The 21,367-nt window shown below is 39.0% G+C and overlaps 3 protein-coding genes across 5 annotated transcripts; 1 reads left to right on the forward strand and 2 right to left on the reverse strand.

The window, feature by feature from the left end:
- Positions 1–621: 621 nt before the first annotated feature.
- On the reverse strand, positions 622–8,688 carry LOC145897099 (uncharacterized). 3 transcript variants are annotated; one of them, XM_082985273.1, is made up of 19 exons: positions 8,670–8,688; positions 8,428–8,532; positions 7,705–8,206; positions 7,485–7,618; positions 6,935–7,125; positions 6,732–6,786; positions 6,060–6,166; positions 5,412–5,553; positions 5,197–5,288; positions 4,960–5,128; positions 4,515–4,684; positions 4,230–4,288; positions 3,831–3,930; positions 3,198–3,353; positions 2,777–2,910; positions 2,518–2,579; positions 2,217–2,382; positions 1,989–2,077; positions 622–1,528 (listed from the first exon to the last, which is right to left on the reverse strand). In XM_082985273.1, the coding sequence occupies exons 4-19, from the start codon at positions 7,555–7,557 to the stop codon at positions 1,401–1,403; spliced, it is 1,893 nt and encodes a 630-aa protein (XP_082841399.1). In that variant the 5' UTR covers positions 7,558–7,618; positions 7,705–8,206; positions 8,428–8,532; positions 8,670–8,688; the 3' UTR covers positions 622–1,400. The 3 variants fall into 3 exon arrangements, with proteins under 3 accessions (XP_082841399.1, XP_082841398.1, XP_082841400.1); XM_082985272.1 differs by lacking the exon at positions 8,670–8,688 and having other exon boundaries at positions 7,705–8,526; XM_082985274.1 differs by lacking the exon at positions 8,670–8,688 and having other exon boundaries at positions 7,485–8,526.
- On the reverse strand, positions 8,624–11,294 carry LOC145897103 (coatomer subunit epsilon-like). The gene is made up of 8 exons (XM_082985278.1): positions 11,156–11,294; positions 10,882–11,061; positions 10,237–10,373; positions 10,084–10,137; positions 9,783–9,903; positions 9,266–9,382; positions 8,803–8,946; positions 8,624–8,735 (listed from the first exon to the last, which is right to left on the reverse strand). The coding sequence occupies exons 1-8, from the start codon at positions 11,249–11,251 to the stop codon at positions 8,691–8,693; spliced, it is 894 nt and encodes a 297-aa protein (XP_082841404.1). The 5' UTR covers positions 11,252–11,294; the 3' UTR covers positions 8,624–8,690.
- A 6,984-nt stretch (positions 11,295–18,278) lies between these two features.
- LOC145897102 (uncharacterized) lies at positions 18,279–21,367 on the forward strand. The gene is made up of 6 exons (XM_082985277.1): positions 18,279–18,409; positions 18,955–19,123; positions 19,511–19,623; positions 19,833–20,026; positions 20,346–20,844; positions 20,993–21,367. The coding sequence occupies exons 1-6, from the start codon at positions 18,290–18,292 to the stop codon at positions 21,179–21,181; spliced, it is 1,284 nt and encodes a 427-aa protein (XP_082841403.1). The 5' UTR covers positions 18,279–18,289; the 3' UTR covers positions 21,182–21,367.

Below are 21,367 nucleotides of genomic sequence, written 5' to 3' on the forward strand. Positions count from 1 at the left end.
TTTATGTTAATCTTAAAAAAACAGCTTCAAAAAAAGTAATAAAACAGGATGCTTAACAATGCAACAATATAACTGCAAGTCGTCCAGACTCTTCTCAGCAGTGATGTGGAAGACCACACCATGATTTGTCGTTTAACGGTGAGAAGTTTTCAACGGTAATGTGTGCCAAATGATTGAGGAACTACATAACTAACTCGTCTAAATAAAGCCAGTCGTTTAGTAACAAGTTGACGCCGCGCGTTAATTACCTAATTAATATGCTCCATCGTGATATTCAATACCGGGTAATTCAATGTTGTGCTTAATTGGGTGGTTGCTATGACTCGCCATAGCAACATGGGGTGCGAAACATACGCTGTCGGCTTCGTAAGTTATAAAGAATCAAATCTTTCAAACCGCGTATACGATAAACAGAAATTATTTAGGTGAGCGTTGCCCAAGGCGTGGCCAACGACATTATTTTCGAAATGGCGTTAAGTTATTTACAAATGGTGTATATATTTACATGAACTTTACATTATTTTTATAACACATGTTGTCTCTCGGTCGCAAAGGTTAGACGCTCCTGATTTAGATGGTAGCTATCTTGATAGAATAAAACGATATTATTGCAAGGGATAAACTTGGTTATTGAAACAAGTCAAAATCGTTGAGAGCAAACACAAATACACAATTGAACATCAAGAAAAATCTTCCCCAAATAAAAACGTTTCGAACTTTGAAGCTTTTTTCTGAGATTACGTCGCCCAACACTAATACACAACGGCAGTGTTTCCCGAACGGGGGTACGCGACGGCATTTCAGGTGGTACGCGAGCACCTTTCCGTGATTTGCGGATATAGTTCGAATTTGAAAGATGGTAAGTGATCTGAAAATGTTGGTTACCTTATCCTCTAGATAACTTTATAACACTTAACTATGTAGTGCGCGCCGAAATTGTTTTACCTCCAAGTGGTTGCCTCCAAGTATTGTTCATGGAAATAAATATTGTTGGAATGTTTGCATCAAGTTTCAATTAAAGTCAGGTTAGGAAACACAACAATTAGAACTCACGTGCGATCTTATGTCAAATGCGTTAATCAAATAGGATTTCCCATCGATCATAAATAATATTGTTAAGTACTGGATTGAGGCTCATAATTGGCATATAGGTCGCAACAACGCATACACAAAAAGGTTGAGAATTGCCGCAATACCAAATAAAGTTGGCAGAAGAAAAAACATGTGTTGGGCGATCTAATCATTATAAATGTGAAATAATCCCTAATATGGTAATCACCACCGAGGATTGACATCACACAGTTTCCATGCTTTCATCGCTAAGAGAAAGAAAGGACATATGTACGCCAAAGGTTTTTTTTACAAAAACATTCAGAAAATCGTTTGTTTTAGAATGTTTTTCACAACGTTGTGGTCAGGTTCTTGCTTCTTGTGAATACGAGCAGGGTCGAATGAAGGTCGTTGACAAACTTGCCGCCCTTGAAGGGGTTTCTATTCCAACTCAGATGATCAGGAAGTTGCTCCCAAGCTAAAAATTACAGATTTTTACAAATTTTCATTTTCACTAAACATGAAGTGTTTGTATGAGCAATAGAGTCAATATGGTTTTTGGTGATCTCCAAAATGGGACACTGTTTCTAAGGTATCGTCAGTGCGCATTTGGTTGTTTTCGGGTGTTGCACCTAGTTTGGTACCCAATGCTTGGCGGCGACTGTGCTGAAATCGCAAATTCAAAGTCTTGCTCAGCTATTTAGTTCGAGTAAGTCACCAGAGCACTGGTGAGACCAATTAATACGAGCGGCCCCGAATAAAAAGGTTTGTTTAAATATTTATTATTTATATTGAAAATCGTGGAATGTTTTTTTTTCGGTTTGCATGTAATGTTACTTCTTTGCACGAATAATCATATTTCCACGAAGGAGAGCATGACTGAGCTTCATATATACAAAACATGTTTAAACCAGAGAAAATTTTATAACAATGTTTACCAGCAAAGTCGCCGCATCGACTGGGATGATTACGTTTACTATTTGCTGATCCGACGCAGTACAGTGCAGGATCGACAGATGATCCAAGTCTGTGGAGAAAAATGACATCTACACAACCTGTTGTAAACCTACATTGCTTTATCAAACACAATCTAATGTAACGACAGCAGGGTAAGGACCGGTAAATTCGGCACAGAATAAAAACAGCTTGTAACAACATGTTTTTACTTCACTCCGGGGCACATGGCGTAGTTATATCCGAAAACATCGTAAGCTGGAAACTGAATAAATCCTGGTTGTACGTTTGCGGAAGTATAATTGATGATTCCTTTGAAAAGGTTGACCCCCACTGTTATCCCTGGGGGCTTGCTGGAGTCGGTGATATTTAGTAGGTCTGCATCAAACAAAATGCCCGTGTTATTTAAACTATTACAAATAAGTCTTTCATTTTAAACCACATTTGAACTAAAAAAAAAATGAAAATGGCAGGCCCGAATTACTGTACACACAAATATGTAAGTTTACGAACCTATTTGATCCACCACAACATTTATCAAAGTTTGCACTTCGCCCGGTTGAAGTCCAGAAGTTCTAGAAAAGAGGTGCATGGTTTGCTTAAAGATATACAGCAATTGTTTTTGCACTTAAAAAAAGCGTGGCTTTATTCATGGCTACACTTTACCCGCTTGTTTTAGAGAAAACCAAAGCAGAATCCACTTATAGTGTATTAGTTGCTTTCAAACCAAATGCCATTATAGTTATACAGTTTAAAACTACGTTGGGCGTACCTGATGGGTATGAACATGTATCCCAGTAAAGTATTTCGTGTTGTATTCCCCAACCTTACCACAGTAGTGCGGTTTTTGTTCGCGTTTGCAGGTTGTGTTGTCACCGTGAAGTCAAAATTAGCCGCATTCCATTTCTATAAACCAAAATCAAGTAAAAACATTTTAGCACTAAGGAATGTGGAGAAAATGGTGTCCTTTTCGAAAAGAAAAGGCTTTTTCTGGCAACAATATTTTAGACATTTGGAATAGATGATATGCCTGGCAACATTAGTAATGAAATGCTGTCTGTGACGTTGATCTATATACACACATATCTTATTTTAAGTTTTGATTGCAAGAAAATTAAATGTAGTGAATATTAAATTGGCGGAAAACCCTTTCAGAGATCAAGACAATAGGACGAGAAAAACTTTACGCTTACCTGCGGTGCAATAACAACAAAAAACAGTTCACTCATACGAGGCGGTACAGACTCCTGGTAACCATTGTGATATAAGATGTTGTATCCCTTGTGGGAATACTGTCCGTTCCGAGCGTAGCAATAACTAAACATAGTACTCGAGGCGGTCCATGTTACCTGTTGCATATTTGTTGACAGAAGTTCAAACTAAACCTCTAACATTTTCGATTCAGCAAAACAAATCAGCAATAATAAAAAACAACAAAGGAAAACATTCATCAGATTAGATTCATTACATTACTTTTTTTAAGGTCCTACGAGAGATGGGGAAGTCGGTGTGACGCATCAGGGCCCAAACGAGTCTAAAGGGTCATGGACTCCATTGTTTGCTAACTTTTTCTATGTTTGTGTTTTTACTTTTTTTCAATATATTTTTAGATGCCCTGATGAGTCGAAACAGTGGACATCTGTCTGCAGCCCACATAATTCATATTATTGACCCCACTTTGCTTAGAGATATTTGATCGCAAAAGAAAACAATGTCATGTGATCTCCAAACAAGGTCCACGCACCCGCAAATATTTCCCCTTAATGGTCCTGCTCACATGTCACAAAGGATATGTGTGTTATAAACAGTCGGTGTAGGGCACTTGCCTTTAGTCGAAATTGATTGAATGCTTCTTGGTTTGCTATGCCGGCAAGTAAAAGAAACGGTTGTGCTGCCTTGGCTTGAATGTTGTAATTTTTTCCGTCGCTGAAACAAAAATACTGAAATTAACTTTATAATTTGTAATGGAAATTGTTAAAAGCAAACACTTGAAACTTTAAAGAGTTTCAAAGCAGTGTTTTATTAAACTGTGCGCCGCGGTGTCCTGGTGCTCGTTTTCAATTTTCATGGGCGTGATAATTTAATTCAAACGAATTGAAGTTTTGGGGAAAAATAAAGCCAAATAACAAATTAGGTCGAAGCATAGGAAAAATCGTCTTGGTAGATTTATACGTGGTGGGCACAAGTACGTGAATCTTTCAAACTACTACTTTTACGTGACTTACCTGTAAACTTGATCAGTTTTCATCAGGGTGTAAGGTTGATTGTTTAAACTAAAGTGCACCTGAAAATAAATTTTCAAACATAAATGTTTTCAGCTGTAGACGGTGACAACCAGTGGTGCATTATAACACTTTCGGGTGCTTTTTATTACATATTTTTTTCATTTACTATTCTTTGCTAAACTATTAATCGCATTAACACTGTTGTACTTTGTTTAACTTTTACAACTATGTGCATCAAATACTCTCCCCTGTAATCTTGTACTTATTGCTGCAAAAACGTTTTACCGAAACTCCGTTGTCGGCATAGTTTACGGTTGGATTTGCAGTCGAGGTCGGAAAAAATGTGAAACCGGGAGAAACCGATTTGTACTGAATTCCAGGAAATTTCGAGAAGGTGGCAGGACTATACAGAGCAGGCGCCTCGGTAACCCTTTTCAAAATTTTGAGGTTCATACCTAAGAAAAAAACGTAAATAAATACATTTATAACTTTAATATTCGACACTTTTTGAGCCAAACAAGTTGGCGACGTTTGGGAAAAGGCGTTAAAATTGGTAAAGAATTGTACTCCAAGCATAAGTTGATAAAAGAAAGTGTTTAAGTACACCTAGGAAATATCAAGCTTAACAAAAGGAGATATTATTGGTATTTCTGTTTGGAAACCACTTCCAAGCCCAGCGCTAAAACACAATGTTGGACGCGGGCTGTAAGTGGGAAACAGCAGAATTTACCAAGGATAGTGAGACTGTTGAGGGAGACGTGCTGTCGAAAGAATCTCTGCAAGGTTCCACCTCTGTTAAAGAGAAATTGATTGCTGGTGTAGTACGTCAGGAAGGATGACGTCGCTATCTCTTGCAGAGGAAGGTTGTCAGGTACATGCGAAATCATGACGTCAGTTGCCTGAAATACGCGCGATTTTCATACATTCTGCCGGCTGTGAAAGCAGTGAGTAGTGTGCATGGACTTACAGGCACATTGTAGTAAGCTTGACTTTTGAAGTCGGCAGCTAAGCATGAACTTAACGTTCCGAATTGACCTCCGCTGTACCAGGAAGTTGAACCTTGAAAACAAAAACAAAACCCGCTTTAATGAACTATATATAGTATACTGTCGACGAAATAAATGAGCAAAATATTTAGTGACCCTTTGATACACTGTGGCACAAACGCTTTTGTATACCAACCCGCGGCTGTGAAGGAGGAAGTGCCGTTAGGAGATGGTGAGGCCCATTTATCGAATGTCGTGCATTTTTTGTTGACGTTGTCGTGATGGATTGAAGCTACCAACGTCCAACCTCCCCCCGCTGACGTCATGTCGCAATACACCTGATAACAAACATTTGAAAGCGTGAAATTACTCACAATTTTCTTAATTGCTATAAACAGCTTTTCCTTGCTCGAAAAACCACAACAGCCCATTCGGTTAAGGAATTGGTGGCCCAGCTAGAACAATGCATCTTTTGTTATGGAAGATCAAGTGTCTGAACCAACTTTAAACCTTTCGATCCGTAGTAACCTTGCGCACTTTCGCAAAAGACGATCGCAAAGCACATTTGCATGAATACCTCAAAACCCAAGTGTAAATTGCCAGAAGCGTTCTTTGAATCCAAACAGATTTTAGTGACGATATTTTCAGCCCAACCCAACATATCCATTTGTGTGTTGATTACCTTACATACATACTTTCAAATTAGCTTCGCGAGATAAAAAATGTTTTGTTTTTCCGCACTTGTTGTTTTTAATGGCATTGGTCACCGTCTAGCACTCCAGAGATCAACATAAACTACTGTGAAGACTTTATAAAAAAAAATTCGCTCAAACTTTCAATTCACCTGAAACGATGGGAAGTGGCTCGGTTTGATGGTGTAGATTCCAGATAACTGAAACCCGTTCATCTTTAACTCCCAACACGAGCGATAAGTTTGGGGAGTTGTTATTGCTGTGAAAAGGAAAAAAAATATGTGATTCAGGTTGTTGCTGACCAACCCAAACGCCGAAAGAAATAAGTATACTGCCAGAAGTGTTAAACACTTCACCATGGCTGTTAAATTGTGAGAGCTTTAATATTTCTTGCATTTATATTCATTTTAAAAATTATAGGGTTGTAGGTGGGTAATTAGTCGGCACCAAAATATTCAAATCTGGTTGCAAGAGAAATGTCACATTCTGTATTCACTGTTTGTCGTATGTTCATTGGCATTTGGTCTCGCAATTCGACAAAAGCACATAATTTAGTTCTAGGTTTCAAAAATTTAATTACAAATGGGAGAAAAGGGGTTAAGAATCACTGCTCTCCGACAAACACGACCCAAACATCAAAAACCGTTACATAGCATTTCGTCTAGACAAGGTACGAAGAAGTTTACAAACAATTTTCGTTTATTCAAAGTACTATATCGTGATTATTTTTATCACGTCGGGATACAAGAGCAGGAAATCCTGCTGTGCACGAATTCAGACCAAGTTTCTGCTCGGTGAGGAGCGCTTTGTCCGATACTACTTACCCGAAGTTGTTTGATTTGAAAGTCCTTTGCTTGCGGTAGATATGCCAGTCAGAGCCTGAATGAAATATTTTTACGACGATTTTGTCACAAATTTAGCAGTAAGTGATTAATATGTATTGTATGATTGAAAACTCTATTAGATGTATTTAATTTAAATGCGAGTCGGTTGTTTTTGCGTATTTTCTTTTTGATTCTTCACTTACTTTGTAGATTAAGATCAAAAACGCTATGGACAATATGCAAAAAAGTGCGATTGCCACAACACACAAGATGAACTTCCATTTGTTGGTTTGTTGTTGTTGTTGAGGTTTCTGAGTCGACTGATGAGCGTTAGCTTGTTGTTGGCGTTCTAATGCACTGAGGTTTTCATACCGTTTTGGTACTGTACCTTGAGCTGACAACACAGAATACGACAGTTAACGTTGTATCGTATTAAGGGTCAATGGTTACATCTTTTGCAAACCATCTTACATCTCCAGAACTGTTCGCGAAGTGCTGGCATTTTATCGACAGAAAATTTAATGTGACGTCATATTTGCTTGTAACATACTTGTTTATCTCTGTAACATTATTAAACACCTTTGAAATCACCAACCCGCTTTTGCACCCCCTTCTCATATAGATGTAACGTTTATAGCCGTGAACTATATAACAAAACTAAAGATTTGGCCTCCGTGCACCGCCTGGGAAGTGATTGCACACTCGGGTTGAGAACCACTGTGAAATAATACTTAAATTCGTTCTGATACGTACATGATGGATTCGGATCTTCATAGAAACCTGGGTTTCGATCATCAACAGAATAATTATTAGATCTGGCGGCCATGATTGGAATCTTTTTTAAGCGTTACAACACCGGTTTGCGGAATGGAATACAAAAGCCTTTTCTGCAAAATGCAACAAAACTATATTCTCCCCCAGTCTCTATAGCTTCCTGTGTATCAAGGTCATTCAACACATTGAGTCAACTTACATGCAAGCAGTTTCAGACAAAAACGCGAAGCCGGCAACAGCCACGAAACTGCATGAAAATATTTCCTTCTCGTCGTCCTGCACCTGTTAACAACGGTCTCCACGCAGCAAACTTTTACACAAGGAAGTAGGCGAACGTCAAACCACAAGACGATCGATCTCACGCACGATGAATGGCCAAGGCGTATGTAAGTTTTATGTGTTCCGCTTACACGTTCGTTAGCAAAAATCCCCAGCCAGATTTTGAAACGGGTCTTATATTTAAGGCCTTTTCAGTTCTGAAATTTCAATCACGACGAAAAAATGGCAGACAGTTTTTAGTGCTACAAAAATAAATTCAGTTCTTTTAAAGTAGAGCATCTACATCACACAAATATTCTTGACAACACTGCTTTGAAGTAGTGCATCTACGTCCAATGCTTTGAACCACCAGTGACCAATAATTAGGGATGTGGTAACATAAGATTCGGTTAATTTCAGACAATATTCCGTCGAATCCGCACCTTTAATGAAGTCAATATTTTTTTTAAATTATTAAACGTGTCGTATCAGTCTTTATATGTCTACGAACTTAATTCTCTTGATTTGGCACTCTTTGAAAAAATACTGACTATTGTATTCAAAAATGCACAGTAGCTTTTCGCGAGTACCATTTTTAAAAAAGAAGTGCCAAATCAAGAGAATATATTTTATTATAATCGTTTAAAATACTCACACCAAATACCGGTTTTTATTTTCGCTGTAGCGACATTGGCTCACTTAAAATCGCTGGGGTTCGTTTCGCCGTATCCCATCTTCAAAGCACAATTCCAATCACCCGATCTTACACCTACATTATGATTTGAATACTTACTGGTTTAAAATCTCGCTAAACCTTTTTATTCTAACTGCATGTTTGTACTTTTACTTTACCAAGCTCTATTCTCTACGTCACTTTATTTACACAACACACAAACGTTTAAGCACTTTTTTGATTGCACTGTTTTGTTATGCAGGGGCGTATTGCAAGGCCAGCCGGTCGAAATCATTCTCCTGCAACAAAATAAATGTTATATCAAACATGACATAACAATGCTACCTTGTGATATAATACTCATACCTTCACGCAGAGGTCACGAACGAAGGGATGGCTGTTGTGCGAATCTTTCAGTTGTGAAATATATCTGTTGGTCACCTCCGGTCCCTTCCCTAGATGTTGGGAGAGCAAAATCATGTTGATCAGCGTCTCTGCGCAATTGCTGTCCTAAAAATGAGTTTAAACAAAGATACGTCACAGAATAAAGTATGTATTTGATCAGTACGGCCAGAAGCATTGTACCTTTGAGCAACTCATGCATAAAAATTATTGTAAGCTTTACAGCATGTACTAGAAACTCAATGGTAAGGAGGAGTTCTCTTAAAGTTAGTCTAAACATACTCTCATAAATGGTCTAAACACACTTCTTATAAGTTATGTCCTTCATTCCTAACTTAATATTTAAAAAAAAACAGTAATAACAGTTTGAATGAGTATACCCGTACATGACATTAAACAAGACATGTTCTGTTTGAACAAATCTTACTTTATCCATGGCTTCCTGCAGAACTCCTTCTGCTTCATCCCATTTACCCTGTGCCATATAACAGGATGCCTGTCCGTTCAACAACAAACTGCTTGACTGATTTTTGTCCGCCATTTCCTGCAAAGAATAATTGATTCACTCAAATGAGATACAGGCTACATTTATTTAAGAGCTGTATCGGAGCAGAATATATGATAACGTAAATGTTTCAACAACAAATGTTATATTTAACAGAACTACGCAAATACAATCACTACTAATTTTTAAACTACCTCATTGCAAAGTTTTTTCATGTGACATAATTACTTGAATTAGATAAATTCCTAATAAATAGTGGATGAATAAGGTTTGTGTTGGCACATTGTTTTGAGGGGTGTGAAAGTCTGGTAAATATCTCACTATGCAGGAACGAACAGAAATAAACACTATGCCAAGTGTTTATTTCTGCAGTTGTAGTATCTATCAGTCGTGCTCAATGCATTTACATTGCAATGACAGCGTTGGAAGTATTTTTTACCTGAAAAATGTAGTAGGCATCCTGCAGTTTGTCACCACCAACAGTAATGTTGAACCAAGCTTGGGCGAGTTGAGTTAAAGTTGCATCTTCGTCAGCTTCTTGCATTGATTTTAATTCTTTTCTGTAATAACAAACACATACGTGCTTAATATATTATGAAAAAAATTATAACAGGCTTTTTAGCGCAACTGACAAAAGTATGTCTGTCATATGACATTGGAGGTTATTGATATGAAATACAATGAACACTATCTGGATAACCTTTGTCTATGATTATTATAATATAGAAACAAAACCTTACCTTGCAATGTCAACTCGGTTTATAGTAAGTAACACTTGTATAGTCAGGGCAGACCTGAAACAACACAACAAAGTTGAATTGCAATAGAAATGAAGTAACCACACATTAATCTAATCAAACAGCCATTGAGAGTTAATTTATTAACAAACTTACGCTTCAAGCGACTCTGTGTTGTGTAATATACGAAGAGCAGAATCGTAGTTTAGTTCATGATAGTAAATGCTTGCAGCCATCAAAGGCAAGGTCTTGTTTTCAACATCAACATTACCAGAAAGGCTTTCCTCAACTTTCTGTTTGAAACAAAAATTTATACTTCAGGTACTGCAAGGTTCACTGATTGGCCGAGTCGAGTTATTAGAGCTTTCTACATAATAAGACAGCATGCAAAAAACCAGAAGAGTGGGAGAACTAGAGTAATTTTTATGCATAATATCAGATGAAAAGTATAGGGTACCAAACGGATCGACGTTGACCGAAAGGTAACACAAAGTGGAAATTAGTGTGCCCGTTAGTATAAAAGCTAGCACAGTTCCACTGTCAACAGCTGCACTGATGAGACCTTAAGGTGAAAACAGTGTGTGTACACACCCTGTCTGTCGCGCTCCAATTTTATGGCTTTTTTGCACATATATTAGATGAAAAAGTTTGCATATTTTGTGGTGATTTTATTTGATGATAATGCATTGACTGGCCAACATCTTGGATATATTAACATATCAGTTTATTTTTACTGCACATGATATCATCGACAAAATTTCTAAAAAATTATCTTACATATGTTTAAGGTTTTTGACTAACCTTTAAAACATTGTCTTTTCTTGAGGGATTTGATAAATAGTCAGCAAGCAGCCGCACTGCCTGCAGTTCTGAGGGTGCAGATGCCCGGACTTCATCCAAGACAACTCCATATTTGCGTTGAGCTATGTAAGCCCGGTACATAAACACATCTCTCTCTGTTTTCTTTTGTTGAGAGCTTAACTGTAATAATTTAAAATTGTTAGTATATAGAAACTATGCAAAAGATAAATAACTTCATTGAAGAATTAAAAAACAACTAATTACTAGACTATACCTTGGCTTTTTGTGCCTCGTTGATGCATTGCTGGTACAGGCCCAGGTAAAACGCATTTTTTACATCAAACAGTTCGTCTACTTCGTTTTGTGCCATTATTTCTTCAGTCAAAAATATTTGCCACTTTTACTACAGTTGACGTAGAATTTTACGCAGTTTGTGCATTTCCAAAGCATATGTTAATCCGTAACAGCAAGGAAAGAAAAAACTATACTTTTTCGATACTAAACTTTAAAGAAAAACCAAGCAGCAAAAATTTTATCATTTAAAAATTTGGTAATAACTAAAGGAAAAATAAGTTTACAAAATGATTTTCAAAATTAGGTTATAAATTTGTTTATAACTGTGCCAGGACGGAAACTTTTCTGCGTCAAACAGAGTGACGTCGAGCATGACTAATCAAGTAATAATTATTCAGCAATATTTAACCACGACCTGATTTAAATTACTGAACAATTTTTGACAATCTATACTGGTTGAATATATTTTATTCGGATTAAAAAAAGAATTTGTAACGGTTGATTATCATTCAGCGTCCCAACCGAAGGTTAGGATTATAAATATCATACACAATCGTAGCCTATATTTTTGATTAATCTTTACCTTCAAACTTAAATCAGTCCCACCACAAAGTTTATTACATAAATAAAAAGCCAGTCTGACCACAAGTAAATACAAGAAAACTACCCGAACATCAACATTTGTAGCAATACGCCAGAAATTTGACATGAAGGCAGGGTTCGAATTCACGCAGGACAAGTATAATTTGTATTGCATGGTAACCATAGTAGTTAATAAGCAAGAAAGTAGGTTTTAATTAAAACATTTTTCTCATTTGGATACAAGTGTTGTGAAAGTTCTCTGGGAAGAAAGTGCAAGGAAAAGACTTCCCTTATAGCAACGAGCGATAAAACTAGGATATTTCAGTCAACGCGGTGTTACGACGGATGGAAATAAAGCAGTGGCATTTCACCCGATCGATAAGTGGTTAATTGCTCTGCGGTCGGTTCAAACACCAATTCAAAGTTATCGCGCGAAGCGCTTCAACATTTCAACGAGCGCATTCGACCTTGAACGAGACGTTTGACCTTGCCCATCTGAAGTAGGTAACTTCTGCTCGGGTGCAAAAGGAAGTGTAAATCATTCTGGCAGTTCGAACGACATGAATAGAAGGTATTACATCTTCCTTCACACTACAAAACTTTTTTTATATAGGTTGCAACTTGGTGTTGTATTCTAAGCTTGAAATGTACTTGCGATAAAACAATACTTTACAGTGCTGTATGGGCATTTTCTATATGCAAGCAATTTAGCAATTTTATTTACATGCAGTATGTTTAAATTTACCGACACATACATGTTTGTTTATGACTGTTAGATTTCGCCAAAGGAAAAGCAATACCCACTGGCTGTGACTCAATCCGACTTCCTTTCACATTTCGTGTTTTATTTTCTCTTGGGAAAGGCAGCTACCGACAACTGTTACGTCATAGTGCATGTGAAGGCGACTTCATGGCTGGTAAAATATGTAGGAAACACGATGATTTCTATGATACGGCATTGTGCAAATACGTATTGAACTTTTCTCTTTCTACAACGGGTCATGAGTAAAAAGAACAAGTGTTGTTTGCAAAATAAGGATTTCCCCACTGGTCTGTGCTGCAGCTTTGAAGGCAAATTTGGAAACACTAAAGTTCGCTTCCCCGTAAATTCCCTAACCGTGAAGAGCAGCGTGCTGTGACTCAAAGGCATAACCACTTTGCAAAAACGGAGTACGGTCAAATATACGAAGCAATGAACAATGACGATTAACAAAACAACCATAAGTGTTATAGGAGTTTTTGGTCGCTTGCATTCAAATCAGTAGCACAATAATTTTGATCTCAATTACCGAACAACCTTGAACAGCAGTGCAGTTGATTTCAGCAAAGTTAAGTTAACCGTGACGTTAGTCAGTTACCGGTTAACGGTGGAGTGTCACCTCCGTTAAGAGCTTGGAGAACAATAGGATAAGTCAGAGGCCAAAGGATGCGCTTCACCATACACAGGCGTTGTCAATTCACCATAGATAACACACGTTACCCGACACTGATACCATCCTCATTTGATGGGCTTGTTTGTTCCATTTAGCGACAAGAACATTTGAAATTACTATTGAATGGGAAACGAAATTAACAGACTCGAAGAATGAACCAAATTACTTGGAGAACACAAACCATGTTTCATGTAACGTGAAACGAATTTGTTCCTTTTATGCACTGTGTAATCCGATCCTATTGAATCCATACTAACCATGTTTTACACAGCCGCGCGTGCCCGGACGCAGTTTCGCTCATATAGGTAACCACTGTGCTTTGATTTTAGTTTCGTTGTAAACAAAACAAAAAATACACAAGTATAAAGAAAAGAAAATCTGGTTGCAGCGCATGTGTTTAAAAATGTTGGCCCCGAGAAAGATAGCAGGCTTAATACTGTACCAATATAAGACTGTTCACCCATTAAACGACAGTCCTGCGTGTTGTTATCTATTTGTCGTCCACCAAGTTCAAGTTGTTCATGACAATTTACGACCTTGTGATGACCTTGACCAATTGAAATCTCCTGAGGTTGCCATCAGGAAGTCGTAGTTCATGTTTATAAATCTAGAATCATTGCGTCACAAAACGACGCAACACAATTTGCCGTATTGTGACGTAACGATTGGCTGTCGCGCGTTTCCTGTGTTAAGGGTTGCCTTGTTGTCGCAAACCAATCGAGAAACGTTTTTCTCACCTGCAGCATAAACGAAGATATCGCACGTATGTGCGTAAAGTTGATTGCACACGATATAAAATCTGACGCTGGCGGGTTGCGATTTAAGGCGGGGGATAAGTTGTTTTCTTACAAGACAGCTTGAAACCGTCATCAAAAATTTAGGCGACCTTGTACCACATGTGGTTCTGCCATCGATTTCCATCGACCGAACAAATCGGTGGTAACGATTTCCTGAGAAGGAGCAGACTTTGCCAAGATCTGTTGGAATGCACGTGGTGCGCATGGAACTGCATCATCAACACGGAAGCCATTTGACATGACCCCATGCAGGGCTGAGGCCACGACGACACGAAAACTTTTCCAAGTGCGCGATGCTCCGGATGATCCCAAATCAAAGATGTCTCGCGTGTTTGGCACTTCTGCATCCAACGGAAAAACATATTTTTGCCCAGTCGCCCTGTCGTGTTTATTTGCCGTTCACTGGCATCTTTTTGCAGCACAAACTTAATCCGTAGTCTTTTATTCTTATTTTCCCGGACACCAATTAATTTTGTTTGAGACGCTAAAACCGTCATTTAGTTGTACGTTAAAGTATTTTACGACATCATCCGTATGGCTTATTACCGCGTGTTTAGTTATTACGTTGTAATGTTGTGGCACTCGCCAATGGAGGTCACGATCACTGCTTAATTGGCAGTCAGGTCAAAAACAAACTTGAAACAATCCTCAAAATGTGACACCCGCAATAAGTCTTCGAACACCTACCTTTATATGGGCCTTCCAAGCCTGGTTTGGGCGTGGTCGATATGCAAGGAAAAAGGTTGCATGTTCCAACATGACGCGATACCCCTTTATTAGAATTCCAGATAGAAAAAAGTTTTGGCAGTTGGTTTAAACGCTGCACCGTTTTGGATGTTGCAGTCGGTGGTCATAAGTGTAAATTAGTTAAATGGATCTTACTTTAATTTTAAAAGAAAAAAAAGGCCTTGCGGTTTACATGCTGCCTGCGGTTTACATGCTACAGTCTCGTCAAAAAAACTTTGCAACAATAGAACAGGTTCCTGTGCCAGATGTGAAATATCGGTTTATGGGTGTTCCTTCCGAATCACCAGAAGAGGATCGAATCAACAACAATACCTTCCTTCCTGGGCTTTGTTGTGACGATCAGACGCCGTATTTCTGTAAACGGGTCTGGAGCTGTTGTGTTTATAAATTGCGACCTAGTTTTTAGGAAAAGTCGAAAAGCGACAGGAGATATTACGACTGGATTGCTGGGGATTTTCCTTGTATATTAGCGGTTACATTATGAGGTCACAAGGGCCTACGTGGTAAATCAGTTAAAAATTTAGTGCTAAACAAATTTTAAAAAAGAAGGAACAGATGAAAAAACACCAGCAAACCAGTATTGTATAGCCAATGTCGAGTCGGTTACGGTTTTTCCAATCAGGAGCGGAAGAAATTTGCTACACAATGGAAATATTAAAGCGCACTGGAAAATTATGTTCTATCGAAATATATGCGGATGATGCGAATTAAATCCGAATCTGTCAGTTTCGATATTGCAAAGTGACTATTTACAGAGTTTCGATGCCATGTAATGAACGGACCAAATTGAGGGGCTTGTTTTGTGTTTTCCGAAAAAAATTTGTTCGAAAATGACGTCGGTGGACCAAGCAGGACGTTAGGGTGGTTATTGCCGGTAGCGGAGGCAAGTAATTCGCTTCTCCGGCAAAACGGTCGTTCTTCCGAAAGGGGCGGATGTTCATCGTAAATAAACGGCGCAAGTAAAATAATTTTGCCGGGATGCTTGTGTCCATTGATATATACAAGGATAAGCGGGCGCTGCTGTTTGTGAATGAACTGACGGTCGCAAGTGTATTAAGATTCGAATATTCGTTGTTTATCTCAGATGCGTACCATGACATTACATTCGCCACAGTATGTGAGATCAGTAGAAAGTATGTGAAGGCCACACGTAAATGTCCATTTCGTGTGTAGGTTAACGGCATACATACGACCAGGTAATAATTGTTTCAGTGGTTTGACTGCAATGCAATTAGTGAACTGGCTTGTAACGTATCTTGAAAAGCATAGAGGTATATGTTAATTAAAACGTATGTTTAATGTAACCACGCGCTATGCAAAAAATGTTCATCGACGAAGATATTCTGCCCGCAGGGTTTGCATTTCGGCGTCCACGCAATCGCACAAGAATCTTGAGTTTGCGCCAGAATGTGCTGGCATTGGTTTGACGAAATACCGGTGAAATGCGCAGAGTGAGAAAGACGATTTTTAACTATTTAATAACTTCAAGCGTGTGAAGACTAAAAGATTGGTTTCGGCATTTGCCCGACATTTGGTCAGATTTTTTGTGGAAGGAAAGATTTTGTGGAAGACTTTGGCGTATCAGAGCGTTTGCACAGGCGAGAACCTTTGCGTGTTGTCGGTTTGCAAGCTTATGCGGAAGCATTTCACAATTCGATTGAAATATGTTGGCTGCCAAACATTTAAAAGTATCAAACACAGATCTGCGCTGGTGATTACGGGGTTCTCGGAGCCAAATGTCAAACAAAATTCTAAAATTAAATTTTTGATTTTCGCAAAGAGGTAGTGCTTTGGACTTAATAGTTGCATGCGCATTGTGTATCCCCTTGTTGAGTGTACGGTAATGGTTAAATATCTATAAAATAGTCCTTCCACTAGCTGACAATGACAAATTCAATGCATATTGTGGATGCATTTTTTCCAATGCGGTCATGTGAACCTTACTTGTTAATCAATCAACATACAGCCGCCTCGGCGCAACGCCCAAATTAAATATTATCAATATGTCCAATGATGGAACGGATACTTCTCACTGATGGACAGTGGATATGAAAGTTTTGTGATAAATGACAGCTTCCTACAGGTCAGCATCTATATTTTGAGGATTTGCGCGTCGTCATGACTCAACTTGGGGGTTTTACTTTGCTGTTGGTTCATTGCCGCTTACCCGGTATTTCTTGGTATTCCTCGGTAAGCGCCTCGTCGGGGTCGTGCGCCTAAACCTTGATAAATATTCTTTTTACCTAGAACCACGTCCAGCGTTGCGTGCGGCGCATCAGCCTTGGCATTGAGGGCGAATTGTTTTTAAAATTATCATAAAACATATAAGCTGGCCGAACCTACTAGACTACGTCTGATATAAACAATGTCTTTGCCATTGTATTGTTATAACCGAGAAAACGTTTGAAAAGAAGGAAATACGAAAAGAAACAATGTAGAAATTTGAGTCTGACCAAATATGGCAAACAAGGTTTAGCCGCATCATGCGTGCATTAGCCTTATAAACTATTCCTGGTCATGTACGACGTATTATTACGGTTTAATACAATATGTTGGCAGTGGATAGTTCTTTGTAATTCAAACATGTTTTACGTTCTGTTGGGTGTTGTCAAATTAGTAATTATAGAAGAAATATTTGCGCGCCTTGTGGTATGAACTGTACTCTAAGCATATTATAAAAAGAAATATTCAATGCATGGTTTTGTTTGCTGTAAATCACTGTAAGAACGTTTATTTAACACGTGGATAACAGGAGACTGCATAATGCCATTCATGCCATAGGGGAATAGCTTGGTCTCCAGTGATTGAACCGCCTTTCAATACCACATGAGCCACAGCCAGGTCTGTGGTGACTTCCGTGGTTGCGAGCGTCGCATTGTATTGTGTTGGTGACTTTGCAAGCAAATGACTGCCGATGTTGGTGCAACGGTTAGCAAAGGTATTGTGGGACGTCAAGGTCAAACGACGAATGCAGGTTTTTAATACATTAAAGAAACCGTTTGGAATTGCTTTAACTTAAAAGCGCTACAGGTTTGTGCACAAAAATATGCATTTTGTGCAAATAATTGTTTGTAGAAAATGGAAAAGAGCAACTAAATTTGGGGCCTTAAGTAACTCTTACTGATGTGGGTTCAATTGGACTCCACATAGTTTGCGTTGATATGCCAAGGGCTTGGGCAGACCAGGTATGCTAATACACTGACAAATGCAGCACGCGCTCAAGCATGAAGTAAGACACTATCGTCTATGTGTCAAGGACCGCGGCAATTTTGTTTGCAACTGCCGATGTATGAGAGTTTGATTTCTATGAATCGCCTGTGTAGTCTTTATGGCTGACAGAGACATCAATGCAGAAAATGATAAATAATCCCAAGCCGTCTGTCTGTTTCAAGTTTTTACGACATATATATTTCGGTATCGCTAAAAAACAACACAACAACGGAGTTAACCAACAGTAATGCAAATGTAAAAATACCTTGCAAACTGACAAACTGCCGATGTCTGCGTCTTCCGAGAAGGTTAAAATATACTGTTTTTAGACTCTTGTGTAGAATCATGCAGGGTCTTGTGGCACTTCTGTACGTCATTTCAGTGGCAATTACTTTTACGTCAGCGACACTGACGGCAAGCGAAAAGAAGAAGTTGCTTGATGCTCACAACCGCTACAGAAGACAGGTGCGTTGTTGGTTTCAACACTACAAACCCAAAGCTTTGGACCCTAACCAATATTAATATTGTCTGCTTTTTTATGATAATCAAACAAATGGAGTTAATTTACGTTTTCGCTTGTTATGCGCAAGTACATGTGCCATCCCCAGGCAATATTGTTGTTAGTTACGGCCTACATAGCCTCTTAGCGAGTTCATAACCCAGACGTTATAATTAAAATATTTGATAACCGCAGGATAGTGCGATCAAAACCACAAACTGTTGACAGTCCATGTTGGCGCCTTCGCATACGTGTTGTTAACATTGGGATTATCGCGACATCAGCGTGAAGCCACAGGGGAAATATGTAAACGCATACAAAATCACTCCAATGGCATTAGAATGTTGTGTCGAATGAAACTTAGCCTTTATGTCATCACTGGTGTAACCTCTTTGACCGACGCCCCACGTTTGTCTTCGAAATTGTTGGCCCTGCCAAAGTGAATTACTTCAACACAACGCCGAAACATTGGTGTGTGAAAGATTTGTGTTTTTATAATTCTGAACCGTAGGTGAGTCCGACGGCGGACAACATGCGCTTGATGTCATGGGATGAGAGCATCGCAGATCTTGCCCAGAAGAAGGCCGACAAATGCAAGTACGGGCACGGGGTTCGCGTCTATCATCCGGTTTACGGAGCACTGGGAGAAAATATTTACGTCACTTCCGGCCGACTGCCGAGTAAGATTGATTTGTTTATTCCGTGTCAAATAATTGTGTGTGACGGCTCGAATGTTCCTGTCACCAAAGCTGAACCGATGAGACCTGAAACGTCGGAACAGTGGCTCTGTATGCAACTGACTTAAAACATATTATTAACTTCATTGCCTGCGTTTGGAAACGTACTATGATTCTAAACAGCATTTTAACAAAAGTTATTTCACTGACAATTAATAGTGTAATTACGTCATCACTCTCTTTTCGGAATGCGTTTGTATGTTGTAAGCCTTCCATTCTTATTTTTTCCAGGAAAACCTGATCGAGATTCGTGGCCATGATATCCTGGGTTCGAATCTCGGTGTAGCAAAAATAATAGAGTAAAAATAAAAAGCACTCATATTTTTACAGATTCTTTGTACGGAGTTGACAGGGCTGCCCTCAAGTGGAACGAGGAGAAAAATTATTTCAACTATCAGACAAACACCTGCCAACCGGGAAAGTCATGCAACCATTACACGCAGGTAGACATTAAAACGTCTATCTTTGGTATGTAAGTTAATTTTTTATCCTGCTCATCCGGCATCTCGCTGATATTACGCAAATCATCTAGTACACTCTAGTTTAAGTATGATTTTTTTTGTTTTTTTCACCTAAGAAATTCGAAACTCTGGAGGAAATACTGAACTTTAAAAACCAAAAACTGGAGTTTAATCGTAAAACTTTGTTACAGTTAGCCTGGGCGAAATCGACAAAGGTTGGATGTGGTTTGAAATATTGCGCGGGAGATGTTGTCGTTCCCGGCGGCAAGGTGCTCACTGGCGCCACCTTGTTGTTTTGCGAATACTCACCGGCTGGCAACGTGGAAGCGGGATTCTTTTTTAGCACTAAGATCGAACTCCCTTTCAAAGCCGGTGCTTGGTGTTCGTAAGTAGTGCTTTATTGTCATTGGAAAATTTTTACCTGTTTTTTTCCGATTAGGAACCCGACCAAGAAGTATTTTACAACCAAATAATTTTTTTGTAAACCGCAATTGCTGGAAAATTGTGTTTTTTGATTTTTGATCAAGCATCACTTTGATAGTTAACAGTGACTTACATACAAAAAAGTGACTTATCTACCAACTGTCACTGCCCTTACCCCGTGTCAGTTATTAAAATTTGCACGAAAACCTGGAAAAAAACAAAAAAACGCCACATTGATAATATGTCTTTAGGCACATTTAGGTTACAAATTATTTGTGCAGTGCTTGTCCAGCCGATGCCAACGTGTGCGTCAAGAACCTCTGCAGCACTTCAGCTGACACTTCAGGCCCATCCCCTTCCCCCGCTACCACACAGCTACCGCCTTCCTCCAGTACCCCTGCAACAACTTTGCATCCACTGAGTCTGTCAACAACGCAAGTGCCAGAGGATAGATCCGAAACCATATCTCCTATAAGCACATCTGCACCATCCCAAGTACCGATAACCACAGAACCGCGGACGACAAGGCCATTAACCACATCGCCGATCCAACAGCCCAAACCAGCTACAACAACAAGAGTATCGGCGACCACAAGCAGCACTACAATATCAACAACTACCACAAAGTTTGCAGCAACAAATGCCACCACATCACCTGCGCCCAGTCTCAAATGTTATGTTTGCAAGTCGATTGACTCAAGGAGCTGTAAGCAACAGGCCAAGATACGAAAATGTGCCCCTTCTGAAGGGTATTGCATGACAGTGGAAAAAACGAACAAGGTACAGTATAAATTAAACGTACTAGACGTACCGCACTCGTAATATGATACATCATGAAAGTTTCTTTGATTCTGTATGTCATTCGGATTCTCTATTTTTTGCAAGCAAAAATTTTCCATGGTTTAAATCCTTGCTAATTCTTTTGTAGTACGAGCTCAAGTGCGCCACCAAGCAGACGTGCAACAAAAACAAGTCGAGAAAAACAAAATGTTGCGCCACCAACCACTGCAACAAAGTCATTTCCAAATCCGGACCGGGGGGGTCGGCTGGGCTTGTGACGTCATCGCTTTGTTTGCTGCTAGTCTCGGGGGCAGCCGCAGTGCTCGCCTTATTTTAATTGAACGTCAGTTTTTTGTGTGATAAGACAATTCGTTTTTTTTGTTTATTCTTCTTCAACATCTTTTTACACGTAAAAAATCGTATGTTTGAGACAGAACTCAAGTAACAATAGTTCATGAACCATTTCCTGTGCGATTTTGAACTGTCGTCAGTTTCTCAGCTAAACAAGGTATCCTGGCCCCTA

The sequence above is a fragment of the Ascidia mentula genome, chromosome 4 (assembly GCF_947561715.1).
Source record: "Ascidia mentula chromosome 4, kaAscMent1.1, whole genome shotgun sequence".
NCBI lineage: Eukaryota > Metazoa > Chordata > Ascidiacea > Phlebobranchia > Ascidiidae > Ascidia > Ascidia mentula.